At 33.9% G+C, this 25,158-nt stretch overlaps 1 protein-coding gene across 2 annotated transcripts in view; it reads right to left on the reverse strand.

Annotated features, from left to right (window-relative positions):
- LOC149773607 (E3 ubiquitin-protein ligase rnf213-alpha-like) overlaps positions 1-25,158 on the reverse strand; it is a 371,427-nt gene that overhangs the window by 229,320 nt on the left and 116,949 nt on the right. For both annotated transcript variants that reach the window (XM_089946359.1, XM_089946358.1), the window contains exons 28-36: positions 24,641-24,827; positions 22,841-23,078; positions 21,200-21,346; positions 18,142-18,250; positions 15,437-15,602; positions 14,407-14,575; positions 12,853-13,004; positions 9,932-10,129; positions 1,513-1,635 (exon numbers count right to left, since the gene is read on the reverse strand). In XM_089946359.1, the coding sequence (XP_089802485.1) occupies positions 1,513-1,635; positions 9,932-10,129; positions 12,853-13,004; positions 14,407-14,575; positions 15,437-15,602; positions 18,142-18,250; positions 21,200-21,346; positions 22,841-23,078; positions 24,641-24,827 (1,489 nt within the window). The remainder of the gene's footprint in view (positions 1-1,512; positions 1,636-9,931; positions 10,130-12,852; positions 13,005-14,406; positions 14,576-15,436; positions 15,603-18,141; positions 18,251-21,199; positions 21,347-22,840; positions 23,079-24,640; positions 24,828-25,158) is intronic.

Consider the following 25,158-nt stretch of genomic DNA (forward strand, 5'->3'; position numbering starts at 1 on the left):
TAATAAAAATACTCTAGAACAATAAGAATTGGTTTTCAGTCTCATCTGTGTAATACAAATTCTCTAGAACAATAAGAATTGTTTTCAGTCTCATCTGTGTAATAAAAATACTCTAGAACAATAAGAATTGGTTTTCAGTCTCATCTGTGTAATACAAATTCTCTAGAACAATAAGAATTGGTTTTCAGTCTCATCTGTGTAACAAAAATACTCTAGAACAATATGAATTTGTTTTCAGTCTCATCTGTGAACAAAATACTTTAGAACAATAAGAATCAGTTTCCAGCCTCATCTATGTGCTAAAATACTCTGAATTAGTTTTCTGTCCCAGCTATGTGCCAAAAATACTCTGAATTACTTTTCAGTCTCATCCAGAACAATAAGAATTGTTTTCAGTCTCATCTGTGTAATACAAATTCTATGGAACAATAAGAATTGGTTTTCAGTCTCATCTGTGTAATAAAAATACTCAAGAACAATAAGAATTGTTTTCAGTCTCATCTGTGTAACAAAAATACTCTAGAACAATAAGAACTGGTTTTCAGTCTCATCTGTGTAATACAAATTCTCTAGAACAATAAGAATTGTTTTCAGTCTCATCTGTGTAATAAAAATACTCTAGAACAATAAGAATTGTTTTCAGTCTCATCTGTGTAACAAAAATACTCTAGAACAATAAGAACTGGTTTTCAGTCTCATCTGTGTAACAAAAATACTCTAGAACAACATGAATTTGTTTTCAGTCTCATCTGTGAACAAAATACTTTAGAACAATAAGAATCAGTTTCCAGCCTCATCTATGTGCTAAAATACTCTGAATTAGTTTTCAGTCCCAGCTATGTGCCAAAAATACTCTGAATTACTTTTCAGTCTCAACCAGAACAATAAGAATTGTTTTCATCCTCATCTGGACAGACTGACACTATAATACTCAAATGGTATGGAGGATTAATTCTGATGCTATGGACATCATTTGAAGATGCACATCTCAACAAATTACCATCCTCCCAACTTTTTGTTAGAGTTGTTGCCCCTTTTGACTTGCAGCTGCATGCAATGAATGACATAATCTTGTAAATGTAACTGGTCACGTAATTTATGGACAGCTGTGAAAATGGTAAATATTATGGTCATCACCTAAAGATGCACATACATGTATGTGTTTTGATAAATCTTTGATTTTTTGTGTCAGAGTAACTGCCTTTTATATATATATATATATATATATATATATATATATATATATATATATATATATATATATATATATATATATATATATATTCTGAATGCGACTACTCTTGCACTTTTCAGTGGATTGCTGTGGACCTTAGAAGAACACAAGACATGGACATGCATATCTCCATCACTGAATATCAATGGGCAGCATTTACATTACAGAGAGTTACATTATTTCAGCAGAACCTCAAAGAAGAGAAACAGTGCAATCCCTTGACAGGGATTTACATGTCCTGGTGCCAACCATAACACAGTCTTGAATATCAGTCTCACCTGAACCTCATGTAGATGGCCAGAATCTTCTTGACATTGTCAGTCGTCAATTCGTAGGTGTCATCCGGGTCATGAGGCATCTCATTTCCCATCACAAGACATAGTCTTTCTATTTTTCTCTCCCTGAAACAAGATACCAAAGAGTTATACTGCGCTACAAGTTAAAAGAAGTAGCACCTGGCTAAGTATTTGGGATCACTCAGATTTCCAGTGAATGTTTACCCTTTACTGTTATGCTAATTTAACTCCAAGAAATCACCTGCAGCATCTGCAGACTATTCTAGAACTGCCGTTCATATTTTTACAAGAGAAAATACTCAGCAGTATATATGCATTAGTTTAAACAAAAACAGATCACACAAAGGCCATTCTGACAGGATGCTTCCAGCTGTGGCATTTTTTCAATTGTTCAAGAATGCTTCCTGTCTAAGTGGCCTTTTTCGAGAAAGTTTCAGAGCAGATCAGTCACTTTTTTAAGAAATGTTGCTATTTTATGTTGAAAGTAGTTGGTCTGAAATTTGACAGGTCCTTTAAGGTAATTCTGAACAATTTTATTTGGCTGGATGCTCTGTGTAAATTTGGCTACAATTTTTTAGTTTTTAAGATTATCTCAGTCAAATCTTTCTTGATTTATTTTGCACAAAACAACAATCACAGGGATAGTAAAATTTTAAAATTTCTTGAAAACAAGATGCTTCCAGTACAAATTTAATTAAAAAATCTGTATTTAGAAATCTAAAATAAACAAGAAAATAAAGTTTCCCTCAAACAACAAATTCTCTGCTAGTTGAACAGAATTTGTGGGAATCAAAGATAAGACTGTTTCTTTTGTCCTTTTGTTCTTTTAACTGCTAAGTAATGAAGCCTCTGATATTCTTGAGGTACTCCAACTCACCAAACTTAGTATCTAAAATAGTATCTTGCACGCAAGAATTAATGTGTTCTTATGACAAACTTTAAGGTGCAGGACAAAATTCTTTGTCACGGCCATTCACCTTGAACCTGACATCATGGATGGAAAATCAATGAACCTGTTTCAGACAATGTTAAGATATACCCACTACCTACATCCTATCTTTTATTATATCTATAATCAATATTCTTTAGAACAAAACAAAATTCAGCAAAAAAACAAGATACTTTAAGGAATTCATCAGATATGCCCACAAACTCCATTCATACTTGTTTGGCATTATCACTCTTACAAACCAGAACAGTTACCAAGAGGCCCAAGTAGGAGTCGTATCACTTACCTGGCTTTAAAAAAAAACTAAGAGTTGACCATTACACTAAGCAACTAAACAACACTAAGTACTATAAAAAATATATTCTTTGCAAATTACCTCCCAAACTTTATATCATTTTGATATTACCTATTATACTAAATTCTGATTAAAATTCAATTAAAATGATGAAGACATAATTAACATCCACAGTCTCTTCAACATCAAAGCCATCCAAGATCATCATCACATAAAGCCATTTAACAAACTGTATAAAAATATAATCTCTAGATTGAAAGAGGTAAAAACTACACAAGGTTCTCAATAACAAGCACCAATCTTACTTATTACCACAATTATGATATAACTTTATGGTGGAGAAAAATCCAAAATAACTCCCCAGAGAGATAACAAGCCAAGCCAATTGAATTTATCCATTATTATGCATAGATCTTACTCATAATCATACAAATCCACAATACATGACAGGTACATAAGATTTATCAAAATCTGATCAGAAATAATGTTACACTGCTGACAAGAGGTTAGAGCATCTGCCCCTGATGTAAGAGGTCATGGGTTCAAAACCTAGCCAAGTCATACTAAAGACTTCTAATAATGGTACTAACAGCTGCCTTGCTAGGCAAGCAGCATTAAGAGGCTAGTGTTATGACTGGTCGGCCTGGTATCAGGATAATGTGACTGGGTGGAACATCATGCTACATGTCTGTGGCATGATGCCCTAGTGCTAGACATCACTTTAAACTGCCACACTGTAGACATCATAGCGATATGACTGGAAAATTGTTAAAGCTATGTTAAAAATCTAACACTGACAAGTTCAACTAATCGGATAGTAGATCACAACATTAATATGCATGAATTTCACTCCAAATCACGTTCAAACAAGAAGATAATGACAAGATTATTTACCAATCTAATTTAAAGCCTCTTTAAAAATACAGTCAATAGAGTGGTAACAAAAACATCTCCATCTGATGCAAGATCACAAAATATGCATAACAAGTGTTCCTTTAATGAACTCTACCTGGCAAGAAGAATTTCAAGTAAGACCATTATTTTTCTTTTAACTACTCAGTGTTGAAATTATCTCCAATGTTCTTCAGCAATAACAAGATTTTAAAATTAGCTGCAGTAGCTGTGGACATCTTTGCCATCATATTGGTGCCATTTTCACTTAGGACCAAACAGATGTCCTTTAATCATGGTTCCCACGCTTTTCTAAAGATAAATGTCCAGGTCATTTCCAGGGTTTTTCCAGGATGAAATTACTTTTTTTAAAGTTTACATATGACTATTACTGAATGAATGAAGGAACATTTTATATTACAAAACATACATTTTCTAAATCTAAAGATGTTTCTCCTTGAAGGCTTTCCAAAAACATCGAAGTCAGAAAAGATGATCATGTACAAATTCCCAATGGGGCCCCGAGTGGCCGAGTGGTCTAAAGCGCTCTCCGTTGCGGATCACTGCCATCTCACCTCTGTCTGCGTGGGTTCGAGTCTCGGATTCGGCCAATGTGGGTATGTGAGAAAGCTTGCCAGTAGCTTCTCGTGTGTCGGTGGTTCTTTCTGGGGTTTTCCCGGGTTCTTCCTCCACCATTAATACTGGCCGCCATGTATAGCCTATCTTGTGCTGAAAAATGGGCGTTAAACCCTACAACAACAACAACAACAAATTCCCAAAATGTATCACACGAAACAAGTTTGATTACATTCCAACAAAATGGTATGTAAAGTCATTTCAATGTACAGAGTAAAAATTCTGACTTTATTTTGCTGCATTATGTTATGAACAACATAATGAACATAAATTATGTTATGTTTCCTTTCAAACCTTTAATTCTAAAGAATTCTATAGAAATATATATATGCATCTCATAGAAAGTAAGATTTTCTATTACAATATATATATATATATATATATATATATATATATATATATATATATATATATATATATATATATATATATATATAAAACAATGAACGCAAATAATTAGAATCTTGTCTTGTAACTAAAAGGGTTTAACCCTGAATTTATCTGTGCCAATAAAATCCCAAACATGATTTTTCAAACAACACCTAACCTCCTTAAGACGATCCGGTAAAAAATCCATCATTTTAAAAACATTTTCGAAATTGTTGATTTAAATTTTGACAAAAGACCTATTTGTTGAATAAACAAAGACTGAATTTTCTGTAAAATCAACTGGTCTTCTTGTAAAGTCGTTAAACCAGTCCCCAAACCGAAATTTATACAGGGGCTCATATCGTTTTTTAATATATAGTACAAGGAATAAAAATTTCTCATTTCAGCTTTGAGATTCAACAATGTGGACTACAAATTTGGCTTAAAACAAATAGCAGTTCATTTTCTAATCCGAGTTTCCTCCAATTATTCCCACCTCATTTTTCACATTTGGACATTTATGTTAGAGTATGGAGCCACTGCAACTGCATATTGAAAATTTGGAATCTGCCACCACTGTGCGTTAGTGACATGTGGTAGTCGCTTACCAGTGGACCTAGAAAATTTTAACTTGTGTTATAGTGATTCATACCTACATAAAATCAATTGGAAAATGACTTATTTTCTTCGAAACGGCAAATATTATAACCGTTATGTCGTTAATCCACTGACAGAGAATAGGAAACTACGGCGTAGATGAAAACTGACCCAGTACTCGCCATTTGCATTACTAGTCACATGACTTCACAAATCTCAAATGACAACATTGGTTGTCCAAGAGTCATGTTATATCAACAATAAACTCCTTTATAATGTTGCTGTATAGAAAATCAATTATATTAAATGAAAGTCAGATACTTTTTGTAAATCCAGCAATCTGGCCAGTCTGATTTATCAAGCAGAGAGCACTCCAGAACTTGTAATATTTCAAAATATGGAGAATTCTGTGTTTTTTTGTTTTTTTATTTTTATTACAACAATTTCATTTAATTTTCTTTTTCTTTTTTCTACAACATTTGAAAATGTGGGGTGTTAGATTTGTGTATTCATGTCCCTAGCAATGCAAATAGCAAGTACCAGGTCACATTTCATCAACTACTAGTTTTATCTTGTCTTTCAGCAGATTAAGGACATAACGATTTTAATACTCACAATTTCTGAGAAAATAAGTAATTTTCTTATCGATATCATGCATATCTCACTCGATCTAACATTTAAAGTTTGCTAGGCCATCCAGTAAGTAGCTATGCTTTGCCACCACCATGTTGGCCTCTTGTGATGCTAGACTGGTTTTCGTACCTTCCATGTAAAGAAAGATAATGATACTGAGCTGACTTTCAAAATAAAAGTCTACTAGCTGAATCAAATTCCCTGTACGTTTGGATTGATTCAGCATATATGTTTATTGCAAGCAACCAAATGATCCATACTGCACCTTCGGAATATTCTGGTTAGAACTTGGTAAAATGAACTCACGATTAATTTAGTTATGACTCAATTATGCAATTGTTTCAGGCATCAAATGGTGGCGGAAAATTCCAGGGTTTTTCCCGACTTTCCTCAATATTTGCAAAATTCAGGGATTTTTCAGTATGGAAAAAAAATATCATTTATCCTAACTTTTTCCCAATTTCCTGGTAGCGTGGGAACCCTGTTTAATTAAAACACCATGTTAATTTGATCATCCATTCAGGTGGAGTACTGACAGGAAGAATGATGAAAACCTCATATCAGTATGGCTTTTTGATTAGCTGAAGTAGTAACAATAAGATTGCCACAGTTTAAGTCATGATTACAGATCAGCATCAATTTCATTTAGTCATCATAAGAAGTCTTATAAGTAAACCCCATGTTCATGTGACCATCCATTCAGGAAGAGTAGCCATAACAAGATTTTCGAGATGGCTGCTGTGGTGGCCATATTGGATGTCCAAGCAACACCATTTTCATTTAGGTCTAAACCATGGGATGAATGTGTATGAAAAATTTCATGGCAATCTTCAAAGTAACTTGTGCTAATGGATGGATGGACAACAGATGAAAGACCATTCCAAAAATTAAGCAAAAATTCATCCAACAACTTGATGATATTAGGTTATTTACCAAGTCTGATTAAAACTGGGTTAGAAATAGTCTTACAGTGGTTACAAAATTTTGTCAATGATGCGCAAGAACACCTCATTAATATGCACAAATCTTGCTAATAATAATACACATTATATACCACAATGATATATGCTGGTCTACCAAATTTGATAAAAAAATAGGATCATAATCTTAGTGGTTAAAGTGCTTACAGCAAATCAGATATTCACTAATATGTACAGATAATTGTACTCATCCAAACTTTAAAAGATGGCTGCTGTGGCAGAAATATCAGATAAGAGATTTGCACCATTTTCATTTACGTCTAAATAGATATCATGAGATGTCATTGAGTGAAAACCCCATACTGATATAAAGTTCCCTTCAGAAGGAGTCACAATAAGAAAATTAAGATGGTCACCATGTGGTTGCCATAGGGATGTCAAATCTGCACCATTTTCCTTTAAGACCAACTACACAAGTATTTCTGGAGAAAACCCATGTCAATATTTGTTAAGAATTAGTAATGACAAGATTTTCAAAATGGTGCTGTGGTGATCATACTGGATATAAGATCAGCGACATTTTCATTTGGGATCACCATATATCATAAGACGTCTTTTACGAATATATCAGTATGAAAATCCATTCAGGATGAATAGTAATAAAATGTTCATCATTGCTGCCATGGTGGCCCTGTTGGATGTAAGACCAGCACTGCTTACATATTGGACTAATAAGACATCCCAAAAAGTCTTCTAGTGAAAAACTTGTGTCAATATAACTATCCATTCTGGAGGAGTAGCAGTAAGATTTTCAAGATCACTGCCATGGTGAAAAGTACCATGTTCATTTTGGACCAACCAATTATCAAATTAGATCTTTCAATGAAACTTGCCATGCTAATATGTGTCCAGGAGTAGTGATGACAAGATTTTCAAAATGGTTGTCATGGTCACCATGGGAATCTGACAATTACCATAATCATTTAGAAGAACTACACCTTGGGATGAACGTGTTTGTGAAATTTCATGGCAATCCTCCACTGAGATTAAAATAAGCAGCAGTAAAAAAATGTAAGTGCTAATGCACAACAAATGCAGGATAGACATGACTTACAGAACTTAAAAGCTGAATTAACTAAATAAAATTGCATTCCATACACATTTTGTCAAACAACACCCGAACAGGATGAACCCTCTCAAACAGGAATACTTGAAAAAGGAAATTCAATATTTGCTGGAGAATGATTTTATAGAGCCCAGTAAAAGTGACTGGAGTTCACCATGCAAACTTGTTCTAAAACCGGATAAAACTTTCTGTATGTGTGCTGATTATAGGAAGGTGAATAGTGTGACAAAAACAGATTCATTCCCATTACCAAGAATCGATGACTGTATTGATAAGATTGGGAATGCCAAGTATGTCACCAAATTTGACCTTCTGAAAGGATTTTGGCAGATTCCATTATTGGAAAGAGCAAAGGAAATTTTGGCATTCGTGACTCCAAATGGACTTTACCAATATAAAGTAATGCCGTTTGGGATGAAAAGGTCACCGAGTACAAATCAATGCCTCATGAATATGGTCACCTCTGGTCTAGACAATTGATGCTTACATCGATGATGTCATCATATATGACACCTGGAAAGCAACAATTCGGAAATTCTTTGACAGACTCGCAGATGCATGTTTGACAATTAATTTATCTAAAAGTGAGCTCTGCCATGCTAGTGTAACTTTTCTATGACATATTGTGAGACATGGGCATGTTAAACCTATAGATGTTAAGGTTGAGGCTATCTCTAAATTTCTCGTGCATAGAAATGTATTAATTCATGTACACTGTTAATAATTTATAAGAGTACTTATGTTTTTCTTAAAACTTATGTATTAATCTATGGTAAAAAGAAACTTTATCATATAAATCTTTTTTTTTATGGGGGAAGGTGTTACGTATATCCGATTTAATATATATATATATATATATATATATATATATATATATATATATATATATATATATATATATATATATATATATTAAATTGTTTTTTGTCAGTTTTAAATTTTAATTTTTCTAACATGCTATTGTAATATAAATTTATTCACTAGAGATGATATTTTTTCAGAAAATTGTTGGACCATGACTGTTAGTTTATAAACAACAGGTGCTGATCTAAATTCTGACCTGGATTCAGAATTAGTAAACAAAATTCTAATTATTTTGAAATAATTGGTGTTGTCAAGGTCATGATGGGACTACGTGAGTTAAGAAGTAAACACTTTTTAAATTTTTTATTCTGGGAATAAAATCATTGGTCTAATCAAGGCCATATTCTGTGTATGTGATATAAACATGATCAGCTGATTCCCCCCCACACTCTGATTTTGCAATTCTGATTTTTCCATAATTACGCATTTGTTAGTTATAATAGTGATGTGTAGAGAGAGATTTCTCAGTTTTCGGGCTTTTACACTTGGTATCAAGTTGTTTTCTTTGTTGTTGCCAGATTTTGAGTTAATTATGTTCAGATCATCTGGATTTCAAAAGGATTAATTCTTTATTCTCTGGAAATATTTGAAGAGTGCTTATACAGATTTTGGAAAGACATTGTTTACAAGTTTAATTTGGATTTCCAATACTGGAGTGCCATTATTTGTATTTCTACAAGGAACTGTAGATAAGCACAGTACTGACTACAGCATACGTCATCGTCATCCATCCTGGATTTTACATCAGGATTCGAATTTTAAATTATTAGAACATTTATTACTAGGATTTTTGCAATTTAATTTGTGGATTATTCTTAGATTATTTTTGGATTTGATTCTTGAAACCGTAAGTTCTTCATTTTTACAAAATTTTTCAGGAAAATAAATTATTTATAAAATTTTAAAAAGCTTGTTGTTTTCACCCTTTCTGCGTTACTGTTTATTCGAGCCTAAACACATAACATTTTCACTTACAAATGTCCTTGAAATGATTATATGCTAAATTCTCTGAAAAACAATATCTACATAAGCATAAGGAACTGCACATGAGAGAGATTAAATAAGCATGAGAAGACAATCTAAACAAATATATAAAGTAAAAAAATAACAATCTTAGAAACCTTGGGAGGGAATCAAAATCTTCTTGAATGGGCACTCTGTTGCGAAGCAGACTGTCATACAGATTTTGAGGCATGATGGCTGTCTCAAGCACTTTCCTGGTTTGTTGATCTATCAGGTTTCCTGTTTGTCGTTCAATGTTAAATCCAAGGAATGTGATAGTGTGTCCATCAGGATTAAAAAAGAGATATGGATGAGGGCTGTGAAGGAAAACATAAGAAAATCATCAGAAGCAAGGCACCAATGCTAGAAAGTAAACATGGCTTGAAGGTTACAATTATCAATATATCAATGGCTTGAAGGTTACAATTAGCAATACATCAATGGCTTGAAGGTTACAATTATCAATATATCAATGGCTTGAAGGTTACAATTAGCAATACATCAATGGCTTGTCAGTTACAATTAGCAATACATCAATGGTTTGAAGGTTACAATTATCAATATATCAGTGGCTTGAAGGTTACAATTATCAATATATCAATGGCTTGAAGGTTACAATTAGCAATACATCAATGGCTTGACGGTTGCAATTAGCAATACATCAATGGCTTGAAGGTTACAATTATCAATATATCAGTGGCTTGAAGGTTACAATTATCAATACATCAATGGCTTGAAGGTTACAATTATCAATATATCAATGGCTTGAAGGTTACAATTAGCAATACATCAATGGCTTGAAGGTTACAATTATTAACATATAAATGGCTTGAAGGTTACAATTATCAATACATCAATTGCTTGAAGGTTACAATTATTAACATATAAATGGCTTGAAGGTTACAATTATCAATATATCAATGGCTTGAAGGTTACAATTATCAATACATCAATGGCTTGAAGGTTACAATTATCAATATATCAATGGCTTGAAGGTTACAATTATCAATACATCAATGGCTTGAAGGTTACACTTATCAATATATCAATGACTAATGAAGGCATTTCATCCAAGAGACTTCTTCAACAGAAGAGTCTACCAAAGCAGTTGTTGTTGTTATGTTTTAACACCATTTTTTCTGCACACAATAGGCCATATATGGCAGCCAGTATAACTGGTGGAGTAAACTCAGAAGAACCCCAGTAAGAACCACCAACTGACAAAAAAAGCTACTGGCAAGCTTTCTCACATATCCACACTGGCTGAACCTGCTACTTGAACCCACATGGACAGAGCTGAGATGGCAGTGATTGGTAAAGGTAAGAAGAAGACCAACAAAATTTTGGGATGACGTGTCTAATGCACATCAGATGTTTGACAAAAGGCCATTACATCAGTTCTTATCGTCTATGAGCTAAACATTCATTACTCCAATACCTGATTATAAAGAAGCTGACATATTTACTCCTTACTTTGACCAGATATCCTCTCTGAAGCACCAGAAGTCTTCAAAGCATGAGACAAGGTTTCTCAACACTGTACTATCCAGGCCTCAAGAATGAACATTTCTGGTCAGCAATTGCTATTTTACCATGAAATCTAATAAGTATCCCACAGATATAAACTTTAATATGCCTTAACGTTCTGAAGCAACTTCATTTATTATTATAAATGGAATGGAAATGGAAACTTGCACCTAATTAATGAACTAAATTTCCATGCAGTCACAGAAATATCCTACACTTCAGGCATGTTTTCTGTCAAGCAGCTTGGATGCAGAAATGATAACAAGCTTATTTGCAAAACCCGAGTTATTAAAATAAACCTCTTTTTAATACTTTATTTTAATGAAAATTACACAAATATGTGGCATAAGAAACATTGCAAGACAAAACAACACCAAACACTTATTAAGCCTTCAAACATGTTTTATCTCAAAATACGAAATTCAAATATCAACTTCTTTTATTTTTGCAAATTGTTCAATAAAATGACTTGAGAGTAAGGCAGAATAAGAAAAAACAACATCTTGTAGCATATTTACAGTTGACATACTCAGTAAAATCTTCAAGCTATTTACAAGTGATGATAAGCCAAACTCACAAAATCTCCACTTTTTGTTAATTTTTCTAAACATTTCTCCAAAATTGGGAGAAGGAAATAGGGCAACAACTACATATCTAGCCTTGAAAAGTTTCACCGAAATCCTCCAAGCAATGTGAGCAGAGAAGCAATGATAAATTCAACTCTTCATAACAATAATCAAGAAATTTGGGCAAAATATTGTCCACAGGAATGAAATCAAAAACTGTATTGAACATCTACATTGCCCTTATAGTTAGCCTATAACATTTCAATACAATTTTCAAACAAGTGTGAGAGGAGAAAGGGAGGAGAAGCAATGATAAAACAAATTCTAAAATTACCCCTTCTTGAAAACTTTTCAAGAAATTTCCCTCAAAATGGACCAGAGAAAAAATGTTTACTCTTTATTGCTAATCTACACCAACCATATTCTAGGCTACTTAGTTTTAATAAAATCCTGCAAGCAGTGCAGGATGAGCTATGTATGTAGTAGCATTTTATGGCACCTCAAGCACAGTACATGGATATATGGTGGCAAGTAAAGTTTGTACAAATGTTAAAATGCAGAATTGCACAAAAACTTTAGGAAGAGAAACAATTCTTAAAAAATGCAGACTTAAAGTACAAAAAATAAAAACAAAATGTAAAAATGTGAAAATTCTATAGAAGATAAATATATTACATGTAACAGCCAGAAAACATTGATTATGGGAGAAAAGTGATGAGCTGAAATTTCAAAATATAAAATTTATGACAATTTTACTGTCAATCCTACCAATCATGTTCTTTGACTAGTATCACATTTTAACAATTAAGATAACATTTTACCTCACAATTTAAACTTCAAGGTCACCATTTTACAATCTAAGTTTAAAATTAACATTTCAACCTTTTACAAATTCACTATTTTTACTGACCAAGATTTACATTGTCTTTCACTCGGACATGACTAACCTGCTCTCCCATGTTCTCCTCATCTGGTACTGTGCCAGACCTTCCTCTCCTGCCTCACCATTGTCCTCCTCCTCCTCCTGCATCTTTTTATCTATCTCCATCATGGTAGTTGGAGACTCTTCACTCATTTGTAGTGACCTTGTTGAGAAGTCCTTTTAATTGCAAAAAATAATATAATTTGAAAAACTGCAATGAAATTCTAAAACATACATTGTACCTTGAGAAAACTGCACCCATAGTGAGTGCAGATTAAACTGGTTTCCTTCTCTGTACAATGTTTTCAAAAGTTTTAAATTATCACTTCATCTTTAGTGAAATACCTAATGCCTATGAATGGTTTCAATAATAGCTGACTGTTCATTTCCACTTTATTACTAAAATGGTATAACTGAGAATGACTGCATAGGTTTAAACTAGTAACTTAAGACAGTGAAGAATGCAGTAACCAAATGTCACTAGGATTTCTGTCATCAATTTGGTGTAGCCCTACAGTCATTAATTTGTCCACTGTACTATCAGTCCATCAATCTGTCAAAAATGTGGTCTTGGAAAGACAACTTTACTGGGAATTGCTGGATTTAGCTATACCCTGATGAGAGCTCAATAAGTCTTATTTTCAGCATAATATGTCATCAGTTAGAGAAGTTACGTCCCTGTGCCTGTTCTCAGGATGATGGTTTCTGCAGAATAATTTTACCAAGGAAATTGGATTTCAACCAAATACAGCTGTTGAATGATGAAACCCCGAGTTATTTTAATTTCCAGCACTTGAAAATATAATTTAAAAGAGTTATGGCCCCTGAATGTACTCGTAACATTGGTTTGTGCAGAATAACTTGACTAAGAAACGTTAATTTTCAAGCCAATTTATGACATACCTTTAATATGGTGGTCTAAAATGAGTGGGATTTCAAGCATTCCATGTCATCATTTAGATACGATATGGCTTCTAAAAATCCACCATGTCCAGATTTTGTATCTCCACATTTAAGTTCTTCTGTTTAAGGGCCTACCAAATACACTGTAGCAAGTGGGGCCCTAAGTGATGTATCCATCACTAATAGTTTACACTGTAGCAAGTGGGGCCTTAAGTGATGTATCTATCATTAATAGTTTACACTGTAGCACATGGGGCCCTTAGTGATGTATCCATCACTAATAGTTTACACTGTAGCAAGTGGGGCCCTAAGTGATGTATCCATCCATATCAACCAAGTACTATCTGCTTAAGACCCATATCAACCAAGTACTATCTGCTTAAGACCCATATCAACCAAGTACTATCTGCTTAAGACCCATATCAACCAAGTACTATCTGCTTAAGACCCATATCAACCAAGTACTATCTGATTAAGACCCATATCAACCAAGTACTATCTGATTAAGACACATATCAACCAAGTACTATCTCATTAAGACCCATATCAACCAAGCACTATCTGATTAAGACCCATAACAACCAAGTACAAATACTGTACATTAAGATAAAGCATATTAATCAATAGAGAGCAATTAAAAGGTTGGCAAACTCTAGATCTGTAAAACTGATCATACCCGTGACATCTGGATCAGGAACCTCAGCACAAACTTGGAGAAACCTGGAAGATCTTCTGCCACAGCAGCACTGCAAAAACTAGACCTTTCAAAGTCTCTCAGCTGGGTATTGAGGAACCAGACAAAATGATGAAGCTCTGCCCACGAAGGATCAGGGACTCCACAGTGCCTAGTTAAGATAAAGAAAATAATCAACTGATTGACTGACTTATTTTTATAACCTCTTCAGATGAGATTTTATTGTTATATACTGTCAAACCTGTCAAAAGCAGTCACTCATGGAAAAAGGCAAAAGTGTCCTTTCTAGACTGTAGACAAGTGACCTCTGAAGGCAGGTACAGCTCTCAAACTTGGTTCAAAACAAATTTATGTATTATAAACCAAATAGCTCTTGCATTATTATTAGTAGTTTTATCATTATCATTATTTCATGTGTATTATTACTTGCAGTAGGAATATGCTACCCAAATACATGAATTTTGTTTAGCTATTTACCAACAATCAAGAAAACTATTACTGTGTACATGCACTTATTTATCTCTTATTTCCTCTCTCTTACTCTAAAACTGAGTACGTACACTCATTTATCTCTCTCTTGCTCACACACACACATACACACAAACACTTTTATCAGTAGAAACGGCTCTCAAATAAAATTAATAACTGACAGCTTACCTGTAATTATGAAACATACCACTGAAATTTTGTTAGGCATGAAAACTATAAATGCACTGTGTTCCAATATAGGGACCATTTTTGGATATATTACAGAACAGCAGCCTACAGAACGGAAATAAATATTATAACCACCCCTTCTATTGTATAACAGGGTGACCCTGAGAATATCATCTTCAGTTAACTTGACAGTTGCCAAGTTACAATGTTTATCTGTAGAATTTAAGACACTGCAGATGCAGGCTAAATTTAAGCATGAGGTCATTATGCGTTGCCCAATTTATAACCTGCCCTAATAGCCTACAAAATATTACACACTTACAGGCTATTGCTAATTGATATTTCTCTAACTTACCTCAGAAGAACCTTCAAGCAGTCTGCTGGTGTCCCCGAGGGGACAGTGGGATCTACATCACTGATTCCTCGTCCTTGCTCAAGTCGACTTAAATACTGGTAGGGCCTTTGAAAGGTTTGTCCTGTAAACTCCTTTGGATCAAACTGTGGATCTTCCTCTTTGAAATCTGTAATTAAAATTACAATATTGGAACATGCACAATAAAGCAGGTGATTGCCTATCCCAATCCTTTTGTAGCCAGTTCAATAAAAAAAAAGCAAAAGATGGGAGATCTATTTATGATTTATAACATAGAGCCAAAACCCTAATAGCTGGTCTAAAATTTAAAATTTAACAGCTGTGCACTACCTGCAAAAGTATACATGTAACCAGTTAGTGAAGCTAAATTTCAGAACAGCTGGTTGACATAGTTTGACACTGTATGGCTCAGCAGCAAGGGGAAGTATATTACACTTTTCATATACAGAAAATACCATATAGACATAGGTCATTCTGGAGTGTGTCACCCATCAGATACAGAAAATGCACTTCCAATGCTCAGAAAAAATTAAGGAAGATCTTCAAGGTAGTTTGAATAACAGTATCATCCAGTCCCTAATGAGTGCAAAGATGAATGGCAACAATGGCATCATCCAGTCTCTAATGAGTGCAAAGATGAATGGCAACAATGGCATCATCCAGTCTCTAATGAGTGCAAAGATGAATGGCAACAATGGCATCATCCAGTCTCTAATGAGTGCAAAGATGAATGGCAACAATGTCATCATCCAGTCTCTAATGAGTGCAAATATGCATGGCAACAACAATATTATCCAGTTCCCAATGAGTGCAATGATGAATGGCAACAAAACCAAGTCCTGCATCACCTTTAAACCATCCAACCGACTTTTAAAAGCTAAAAATCAGCAACAAGTTAAAACTTATTTCCAATATCCAGTCGATTATGAGAACAAAAAATTTGTGTAATTTATAGTTTTTATAGCACTGTTTCTCTGAGTGTGTATGTGTTTATGCATGTGTGGTTATGATAAATGACAATTCAATTTTTCTAAATGTATTAAATATATATTTTATTTTCTTTAATTCAAGTATGAACTTCCAGTAATTTTATATGCTTATGTGAGTAGGTAACTTCATAACTGTATAATGCTGCTTACTTGGGTTACATTTTCAGACTCCCCTTGGGACCAGAAAATACTTTTAATGTCTCAACAACTAACACCCCAACAATTTCTGCAAGGTTATTATCTATGTTGTAGACTTAACCTAAACAACTTTAAATGTATTCACTCATATTCACATAAACACCTCCATTTGGTGGTCTAGCATAATGACAAACATAGAGCAGATTTGATCAAACCTCTGGAGACAACTCCCATGCATGAAAAAGACAATAGAACTGTATCTTAGATAATAGCCAGTATTTTGGGAAGATTTCCAAACAAGGCCCATAACACCATCTGATAATCTAGTTTCATACAAGGTCTTATCAAGCAATATACACCAAAAGGTTGAAATCAAATAATCCCAGGTAAATTTATGTTACTGAAACCAAAGTGTGCAAGATTGAAAATCAGGGGCCATAACTCTCTCAAATGATGCTGTAAAATGCTAACAATGTCATCCAACATCATAAAATGAGCAAGATATTAAGTTAAATTTCTATACTCTATCAATGAAAAGCTATGCTGTGAAAACCAGAGTATAAAAGAGTATAAAAGAATGAACAAGAAGGGTACACCACACATTCATAAAATATTCATAGATTACTGACTATCAAGGTCATCCAAGGTCACACCAACATTAAGCCACATGCCTGCTCTGGTTGAAATCAAATAATCCATGATGAAACTATCATGCAGAAACCAAATACTGGTGAACGGACAGATAGTGGGACAGACATGGTGATTACAGTAAGACTCCCATAGCTGTGTACAGAGTGACTGGCCTGTAAATAAAATAAATCCCTCAAATAGACTTGCACTCAACTGTCTGAAAAGAATTTCCAGGAATTTGAGACCATATCTTAATTTTAACTGCGCTGAAACCATCTCTTGATATTCTTGAGCTATTGGATTTTCAAATTAGTATTTGTGGCAGCCATACTGGATGTAAGGAAAACCTGGACAGTATCAGAAGACTTCGGTGAATGCCCTATGCTGCCAAGACCATCCATTCAGGAGAAGCATATTCATTGTGGCAGCCATATTTGAGGTCAGATCAGCATTCAGTATGTTAACCAACCAACAAACCACTGTTATCATGAATGTGCAAGAACTGTCTTCCCACTAGCACTGCAATAGCATGCAATCCAAATTCACATACTGTCCAACATTTCCAATGATTCACCTCTGAATGATCTCACTGTGATTGATAAAATTAATCAAGAACACAGACCACATGATAACTACATGAAGTCCAAGGGGAAGGAGGACAATATTCCAAAAGACAGAAATAACTATGGAATTTTAATGAGATAAATATTGTTCTCTATTCTAGATCTCCAACTGGCAGAGGAAATATTCACTTTGGACTTGGAAACTAGTAACAAAGATAGCAAATCATTAATGGTAGGTATTGTAATACTAACAAAAAAACATAATTTTCAACTGTCTTTGAATATGTAAAATATATCTCAAACTTTATTGGTACTAGACTATGGTAAAAGTAAGATACTTTATGAAAGTATTAAGCAATGTTCTCACCTCTTGGCTTTGGTTTGTTGGTAAGTATATCCAAACTTTCTTGAGGGGACCGGCAGGTCAGGAATGGTAGGAAGTCAAAAACATGATGGACATAACTTGCATTTCCTCCCTGTTTATACAAATGGAATAATTATTTTCTTTCATATACTGATTGGCATCTGGAAATATTAAAGTGGGGGGGATAGTTAATGAACACTGACTGATATCAAAATTCTATTACATGGTATTTTCAGAACTTTAATTTGAACTATACAGCCTGGAATGTGCTGATGTGCCAGTAGTCAATACATACATACTTGACCTAAAAATTCTCTCCATGACTACAAGATCAGTAGGATCCTACTATCCCCAGGACCGCATAACAACAATATCAGGAAATAATGCATTTCCACTTACCAGGATTTGTGATTTCCCAAAATATGCTTTGCATATAAATTTTCTTGCATATTCATTATAATTTTTTTTAGTCTTTGCAGGAAAATGTTTACTCTAGGTGAGTAACCTGAAAACAGATTTTTCCTAACATTAATTTCTTTCTACTGATCCAGCAGCTAAATCAGTCAGAATGATTCTCACCTTTTGTAACAGGAAGAAACATATACATAGTCCTCAGTTATTCTTGTTGTACCTGGTATCCTTATCTGGCATGAAACATTTGCCCTTCCTGCAGTGCAAAATATACAGTACTAACAGCACTGTTGTCATCATCATCACAGATGTAACATAAATAGAACACACTTTACAATAAGCCTCATCCATCCTATATAAAAATGTCTTGGGCTAATGACCATCTAGAGCAGACAGTGACTTTTGTTTCATGGGAAGTTCATTTATTTTCCTTTACTCAAAAGCTGTGTAAAATATGGACATGTCAGTCATGCTGAAAAAAATGAAAAATAAACTTCTGCTTCTCAAAAATCATCATGCCACTGATGAACACTTTCAAAATGGAGACTTTAAAAACAAATGACCTTTTTAATGGAGATTATTTTTAAAAACAAGAGCACCATAACCTTGACATCTGACCTTTTGAATTCAAAATTGATAGTCTTTTTCCTCACACTAAGTGTAAAATTATGTCGCCTACAATTATTATACCTGCACAAAAACCATTTTTCTTCTTTCCGTCACAGTGACTGATCTTTTGACCTCAAAATTACCAGATTTCTTCCTTAGGGCTGTTCCATTTAAATATACATGGTACCCAGGGAAGGCAGTTTTTAAACACATATTCCAGGGTACACTGATTTCACAGAGTTTGTATTAAAATGACAATATTAAATTGCATCTATGGGTGAGTACCCTACTTTAAAAGTACCTTCCCTGGGTCCCATTAATGAAACAGCCCTTACCAACAATGCAAACCATTCGCAAAGTTTTATCCTGGAATGTGATGTAACAGTGACCTTGACCTGTTTAGCTCCAAAATGATAGGCTTCTTCCTCATCCAAAGATGCCTCCAGAATTTTATATAAATGGGGGAGTTCCCCACTTGTTACCAAAAATAAGGGAGTAAAATAAAAAGGGCAGGGAATAATGAGAGAAATCAGCCACAGTTCAATATTTACCTTACACTTAAATATCTGTCTCTCTTCCTGCTCCACTGGTTTGAACTCTCATGAAATTAAAATCCTCTAAAGAGATCTCTCTCAGTTGTATACACATTAATCTGCTGAATGTTTCTGAGCTTAATCTGTCCATTATCTGTGTATGAATATTATTCTGTGCTGAGAACTCCCTTTCACAGTTTGCTGTTTGAAAGGGCATATACACAGCTTAGCCAGTTTCACAAGTTGGGAAACTGTACTTTATGGTTATGTACAATTTTCTGCAGCTCAAAGGTATTGTCACTTGAAAATCCATACTCTACCAAAAGATTTTTCACTAAAATAAGCTCTGCCAATGTTTCACTTTCTGGAATCAGTGCTTTGCTGACTACTATGCCAATATTATTATCTGTTCCATAATGCTGTATTAGGGTTTTAAGTCCATCAATACCATAGTCTGCTTGTTTAGACAGGTCTTTTGATAAAATATCCTTACTTTATATTTTTAGATTCTTATTTATTCCATTTATCTTAATCCTTGAATTGCTATATACTTGTGAAGAACACGAGTCCTCTAGGTTTAATTCTTGGAGAAAAGAAATGACAGTTGCACTCTACTTTTAAACTGCCTGTTTGTAATTCAGCTTGGTATTCTGCCTTTTCTACAATTAATTTCAAACTACTGATGAATAAAAGGTTGACCAACATGCCATCTCATTTCGTCCATCCAGCAACAGTCACTGGCATTTCCAGTAACACTTCCCAGCTGCAAATGCCTGATATACTAAAAAACTTAAAAATTCATTGTTATCATCTACCATAAGCAGTATTTGCCAAATTAAATCATCATCTAAGATGAACCATTTTAGAAGTAAGCCGTTTTGGGATGTCTAAATAGCTTATATTTTAAACAGCATATGTCAAACTTCCTTGAAGATGAATGCAAGGTTTAAACTATAACAGAAAATTTGTTCCAGGGCCCAATGTGCTAATCAAATTTTGATTAACCATTTGTGTCAAGTCCAAGTACCCAGATGTGTAAATAGTTGCCTAAATTAAAAATGACATGTGATGGCAGTGTTATGAGACCTCTAGTGACTGTTACAACAAGCACTTTAAGGGTGAACAGTTAAATAAAATCTGTATACTGTGCAGAGTACATTTTTATATGCACAACTTCAAATTGATTTGTAGGAGTCAACACACATCACTGCTCACAAAGTGTGCAATTCATAATGATTGTGTGTTAATGACACACTTGTATGCCCTAGCAGCATATCTGCAAATCTTGTCAAGTTTTGCATTAAACTCTCAGTTACAATGTTTCTGAAGCTAGTCAACAAAATACATACTGCTATACTTGTACTGACTTTCCTGTAAATATAAATAAAACCAAAAGATCACAATGGTGGCACAGGCATTTCATTATGATAAAGTTTCATTACTGTTGACACAAGTCTTATTTTACAGGCACCACCCATCAAAATTACTAAAATTTAATTAAAATATACCTTTCTTGCTTGAATTGATTCAACTATCGGCATTGTCTCCACAAGGTACAAATCTCTAGGCGAATGTCTCCATACATATCCAGACTTGTCTGTCAAGCATCCCAGGATCAGAAGATTGAACAGTAAGTAGTCAACTCCTTCCTGGACCTGAAATACAATATATAAGTATATGGCTGAAAAGTAAAAGAATGGAAATAACAGTGTAATGCATAGATGGACAAATGGAAGTATCAATTTAATGTCACCACTTTGTGCAACACAATTACTTTAAAAGGTGTTTCTATTCCAACCATATATTTAATAGTTCTCTGTGTAGCTGCAAGCAGGGCATGTCTAACTCTAGATAGCAATGACCGATAAGTCCAAGTGACCTTGACTTTGACATTTAACCCCATGAGGATAAGATTCCTTAAGGAGAATCATTTGTGAATTTTCTCTAAAAACAATAAAAATCATTTATGATTTTTTTATATAAAAACAATAAAGATGTACCTACTGTATTTTAAGTGAGTCAAAGGAATCCTTATCTTTAATCATCCTGGAGAAACACTAGGCTTCTTTCCTCCCTACATCAGCAAGCTGTTCTCAAAGTTTGGTGCCATTATAAGGTTTGTAATAAAGATTTTTTTACAGTCACTTTTTTGCCTTTATGTGAGTTACCTTGACTTTTTCATCAAAAAATCAAAATGTTTCTTTTTTACATTAAATACAAGCCATCAATAAATCTTGTTCAAGGTACTTAGTGTAAAACGAACTTATATAGTCAATACCTTCTTTTTGTTCTCACTGTGGCTGTGAACTTTTAAGTTGCAACTCTTAAATCAATAATTTTTTACCACATGTGCAAACCATGCATAAAGTTTGGTAAAGGCAAGCAGTAAAAGACTAAAATTATTGTGTTGAAAAAATATTTTTCTTTATTGAGTCACACTGATGCTGACTTTGGACCTTTTGATCCCAAAATCAAAACACAAAATGTGAGCCATCCTAATTTTGGTTAATGTAGTTAGTCTGGAATGAAAATATACTATTTTCATTTTTAAAGGCACACTAACATTGACTTTCATTCTTTTAACACAAAAGTGACAAGCTTCATCCTAATTTTAAATCTAGAGATCATAAATTTTTTATTATGGTATGTGATCTGAAACCGAAATAAAAATCCAGGAACAGTATGCGGTATGAAACTAAAGTTTTTTTTGACAAACAATTTCTTTTCCTCCAAAGCACAATAATTTGAATTCTTTATATTTTGACTCTAATCATTACCTTTTTCTAAGTATCCAAATGCAAGCTATCTCCAAAAATTTAGCCAAAGTATGAGTCCCAGAACTGAAGTTTTTGTGAGCAAGCCAATTTTCTTCATGAAGTCAGATAAACCTTGAACTTGACCTCTGACCCTAAAATCAATATGTTTCACTCCTACCTATGTGTAAGCAATCCGTAAGGTTTGATCAAGGTATGTATTCTAAAATTAAAGTCACTGTGTAGAACACATAGAAAAGACAGGCAGAAAGTGAGATGAACCTCAAAGCATGAAATGCTGTGCTTTATGGTAGGGGCATAAAAAGACATGGTATGTTAGACTGGTTTCACAAACCTATAACATTATTAAAGAAGAGGCTCCTAAGTATTCATTACCTCATGTGCAATGTCCAGGTGAAATATGCGTGGTGTTGTGGCCCCTGGTGGCAGTATATGAGTTAGAAGAGTCTGGGTCACCTGGGAGACACTTATCTCTTTGTCCTGGAGGGGGATACTCACAAGATCTGTCATTTTATGGCGGGGATATTGTTGTGTCAACTTTTCATTACTTCTCTTAACATAGAGGGATTTTCCAACCCCTGCTCGCCAGGACTTAACAACACGAACACTGGATCTGAAATATGAAGATTACAATTTTGCTCCCACTGAGACAGTCTTTAACAAAACAAAAAAAACTAAAATTGCAAGAAATACATGAAAAACTGGTCAAATCCTATATTTATGTTTTTGAATAAGAAATTAAGATCAAAATTTCTATAAAATATATGATATATAATACTGAACAGTGAAGCTAGAGAAAAAATGATATAATTTCACAAAATTTCTAATTTGGTATAATTCTGAATAACTTTTAAGCAATGGTGTCCATATATAAACTGGTCAAATCCTATATTTATGTTTTTGAATAAGAAATTAAGATCAAAATTTCTCTAAAACATATGATATATAATACTGAACAGTGAAGCGAGAGAAAAAATTATATAATTTCACAAAATTTCTAATTTGGTATAATTCTGAATAACTTTTAAGCAATGGTGTCCATATACATCAACTGCTGCATATGCAAGTGATTGAGATAGCAATGGAAACCTCTCAACTCGGCATACAAAATTAACCAGCTTGAAAGCAGGAGTGTTATAATGTATCCACTTTATAACCATTAAAATATGATAAGGGAAATCCATATTCTCTTTATTTAATTAATATTTCAATTTTTTCTTTAAAAAATGCGTAGCCAGATGCATTTCCACCATACAGTTAATCACTTATATGTCCATCCTTAAGTTCTAAAAACAGCACTCAGTTTTTAAACTTTCCTGTCACATGAAACTGAAATGAAGAATCTCCAAAAACATCACCAGTACACAATTATTCTCTGAATGTATGGAAAGTAAATTTATGTACACATGTACTGGCATTACTATTTCTAGTGTCTTTAGTGAACATTCAATTCAATAAAACAAAATGGCATAGATTAATATCTGCTGGTGTGGTATATGATTGTGATTCAACAAAACAAGATGTCAACTCTGTTGTGTAAGATGGGTATGGGGAGGGGTGGAGGTGGGATGGCCATGTCTTAATGTAATAATCAGTGCGGTGGGGCTCTATTCCAGCAGCACTGACAAGAAAACTAGAGGTCAAATTTTCAAGAATATTACAGCTGGCAGCCCATATTGATGCTCTTACACAGCTTAGAATCTAACTGCTTTATTTGTAGTGTATTTACTCTCCTACCATTTTTCTTTATCAAGCAAGCCCAGCATCGTTGAGAAGAAAATAAAAGTCACCCATGTGTGCAAATTAGGTCACAATGATCAAGTTTGAGTATAGCAGGGTTGTTCCTCTCAAGATGCATCATACTAATTTCTAAGCATATGGGAAATAGTATCAAAGATAATAAGGTGGTAAAAAAAATACTGAGAGGGTTAACTAACGAAAAAGTGAAGGAACAACAAACTAAGACACAAGCAAATGTGCAAAACACATATCATGCAAACTTCATTGTCAAGGTGACAAGAAGTGAACCTAACAAATTAATCAAGGCTGCTCTGAGTTACTTTTATCTTATGAACACAAGAAAAGCATATAGAATCTTTAATAGTTTTATGAAAAAATAGGGTTTGATGGAGATTATCTGCATGCATGCATGCACATACATGCAAACACACATACTTGTCAAAGTCTACAGCAGCAGCTGAATTTCCTTCCTTCACTTGAAGTTTTCTCCTGACATAGTCAGCAATATGATGAATGTCTGGAATTGGTAGTGGGGGCCGCCTGAACTTGTCCAGAGCTGTGATGATTCTAGATTTGTACTCATTCTCAGTACTGCAGACCACAACTAGTCTATACTGAAGGTCTGAAATAAATTAATGTTTTTTAATTCTAAAAGATAGGTCTAACAGAGTCTCAGTTTATGGTCTCCTAAGTAACAAATATTGTCGCCATCCCAATTCTCAACATGACCTTGAACTTTGACAACATTAATAAACTGCTAAAGATCTTCAGTTTCCCTACTAAATTTATGTACAAAATCTGGTGGCAATCAAATATTGCTATTACAAGAACCTGTCATCTAAACAGAGAAAAAAAAAAGGTATGTTCAAAAGAACTTTAAATTGTTCATGAAATACTGAAAATCAATAAAAGCGACTGTCCAAGCTTTAATAAAAATATAACCTATGCACAGA

This window comes from Sinohyriopsis cumingii, unplaced genomic scaffold, assembly GCF_028554795.1.
Source record: "Sinohyriopsis cumingii isolate HCF-2022 unplaced genomic scaffold, ASM2855479v2 utg000624l, whole genome shotgun sequence".
NCBI lineage: Eukaryota > Metazoa > Mollusca > Bivalvia > Unionida > Unionidae > Sinohyriopsis > Sinohyriopsis cumingii.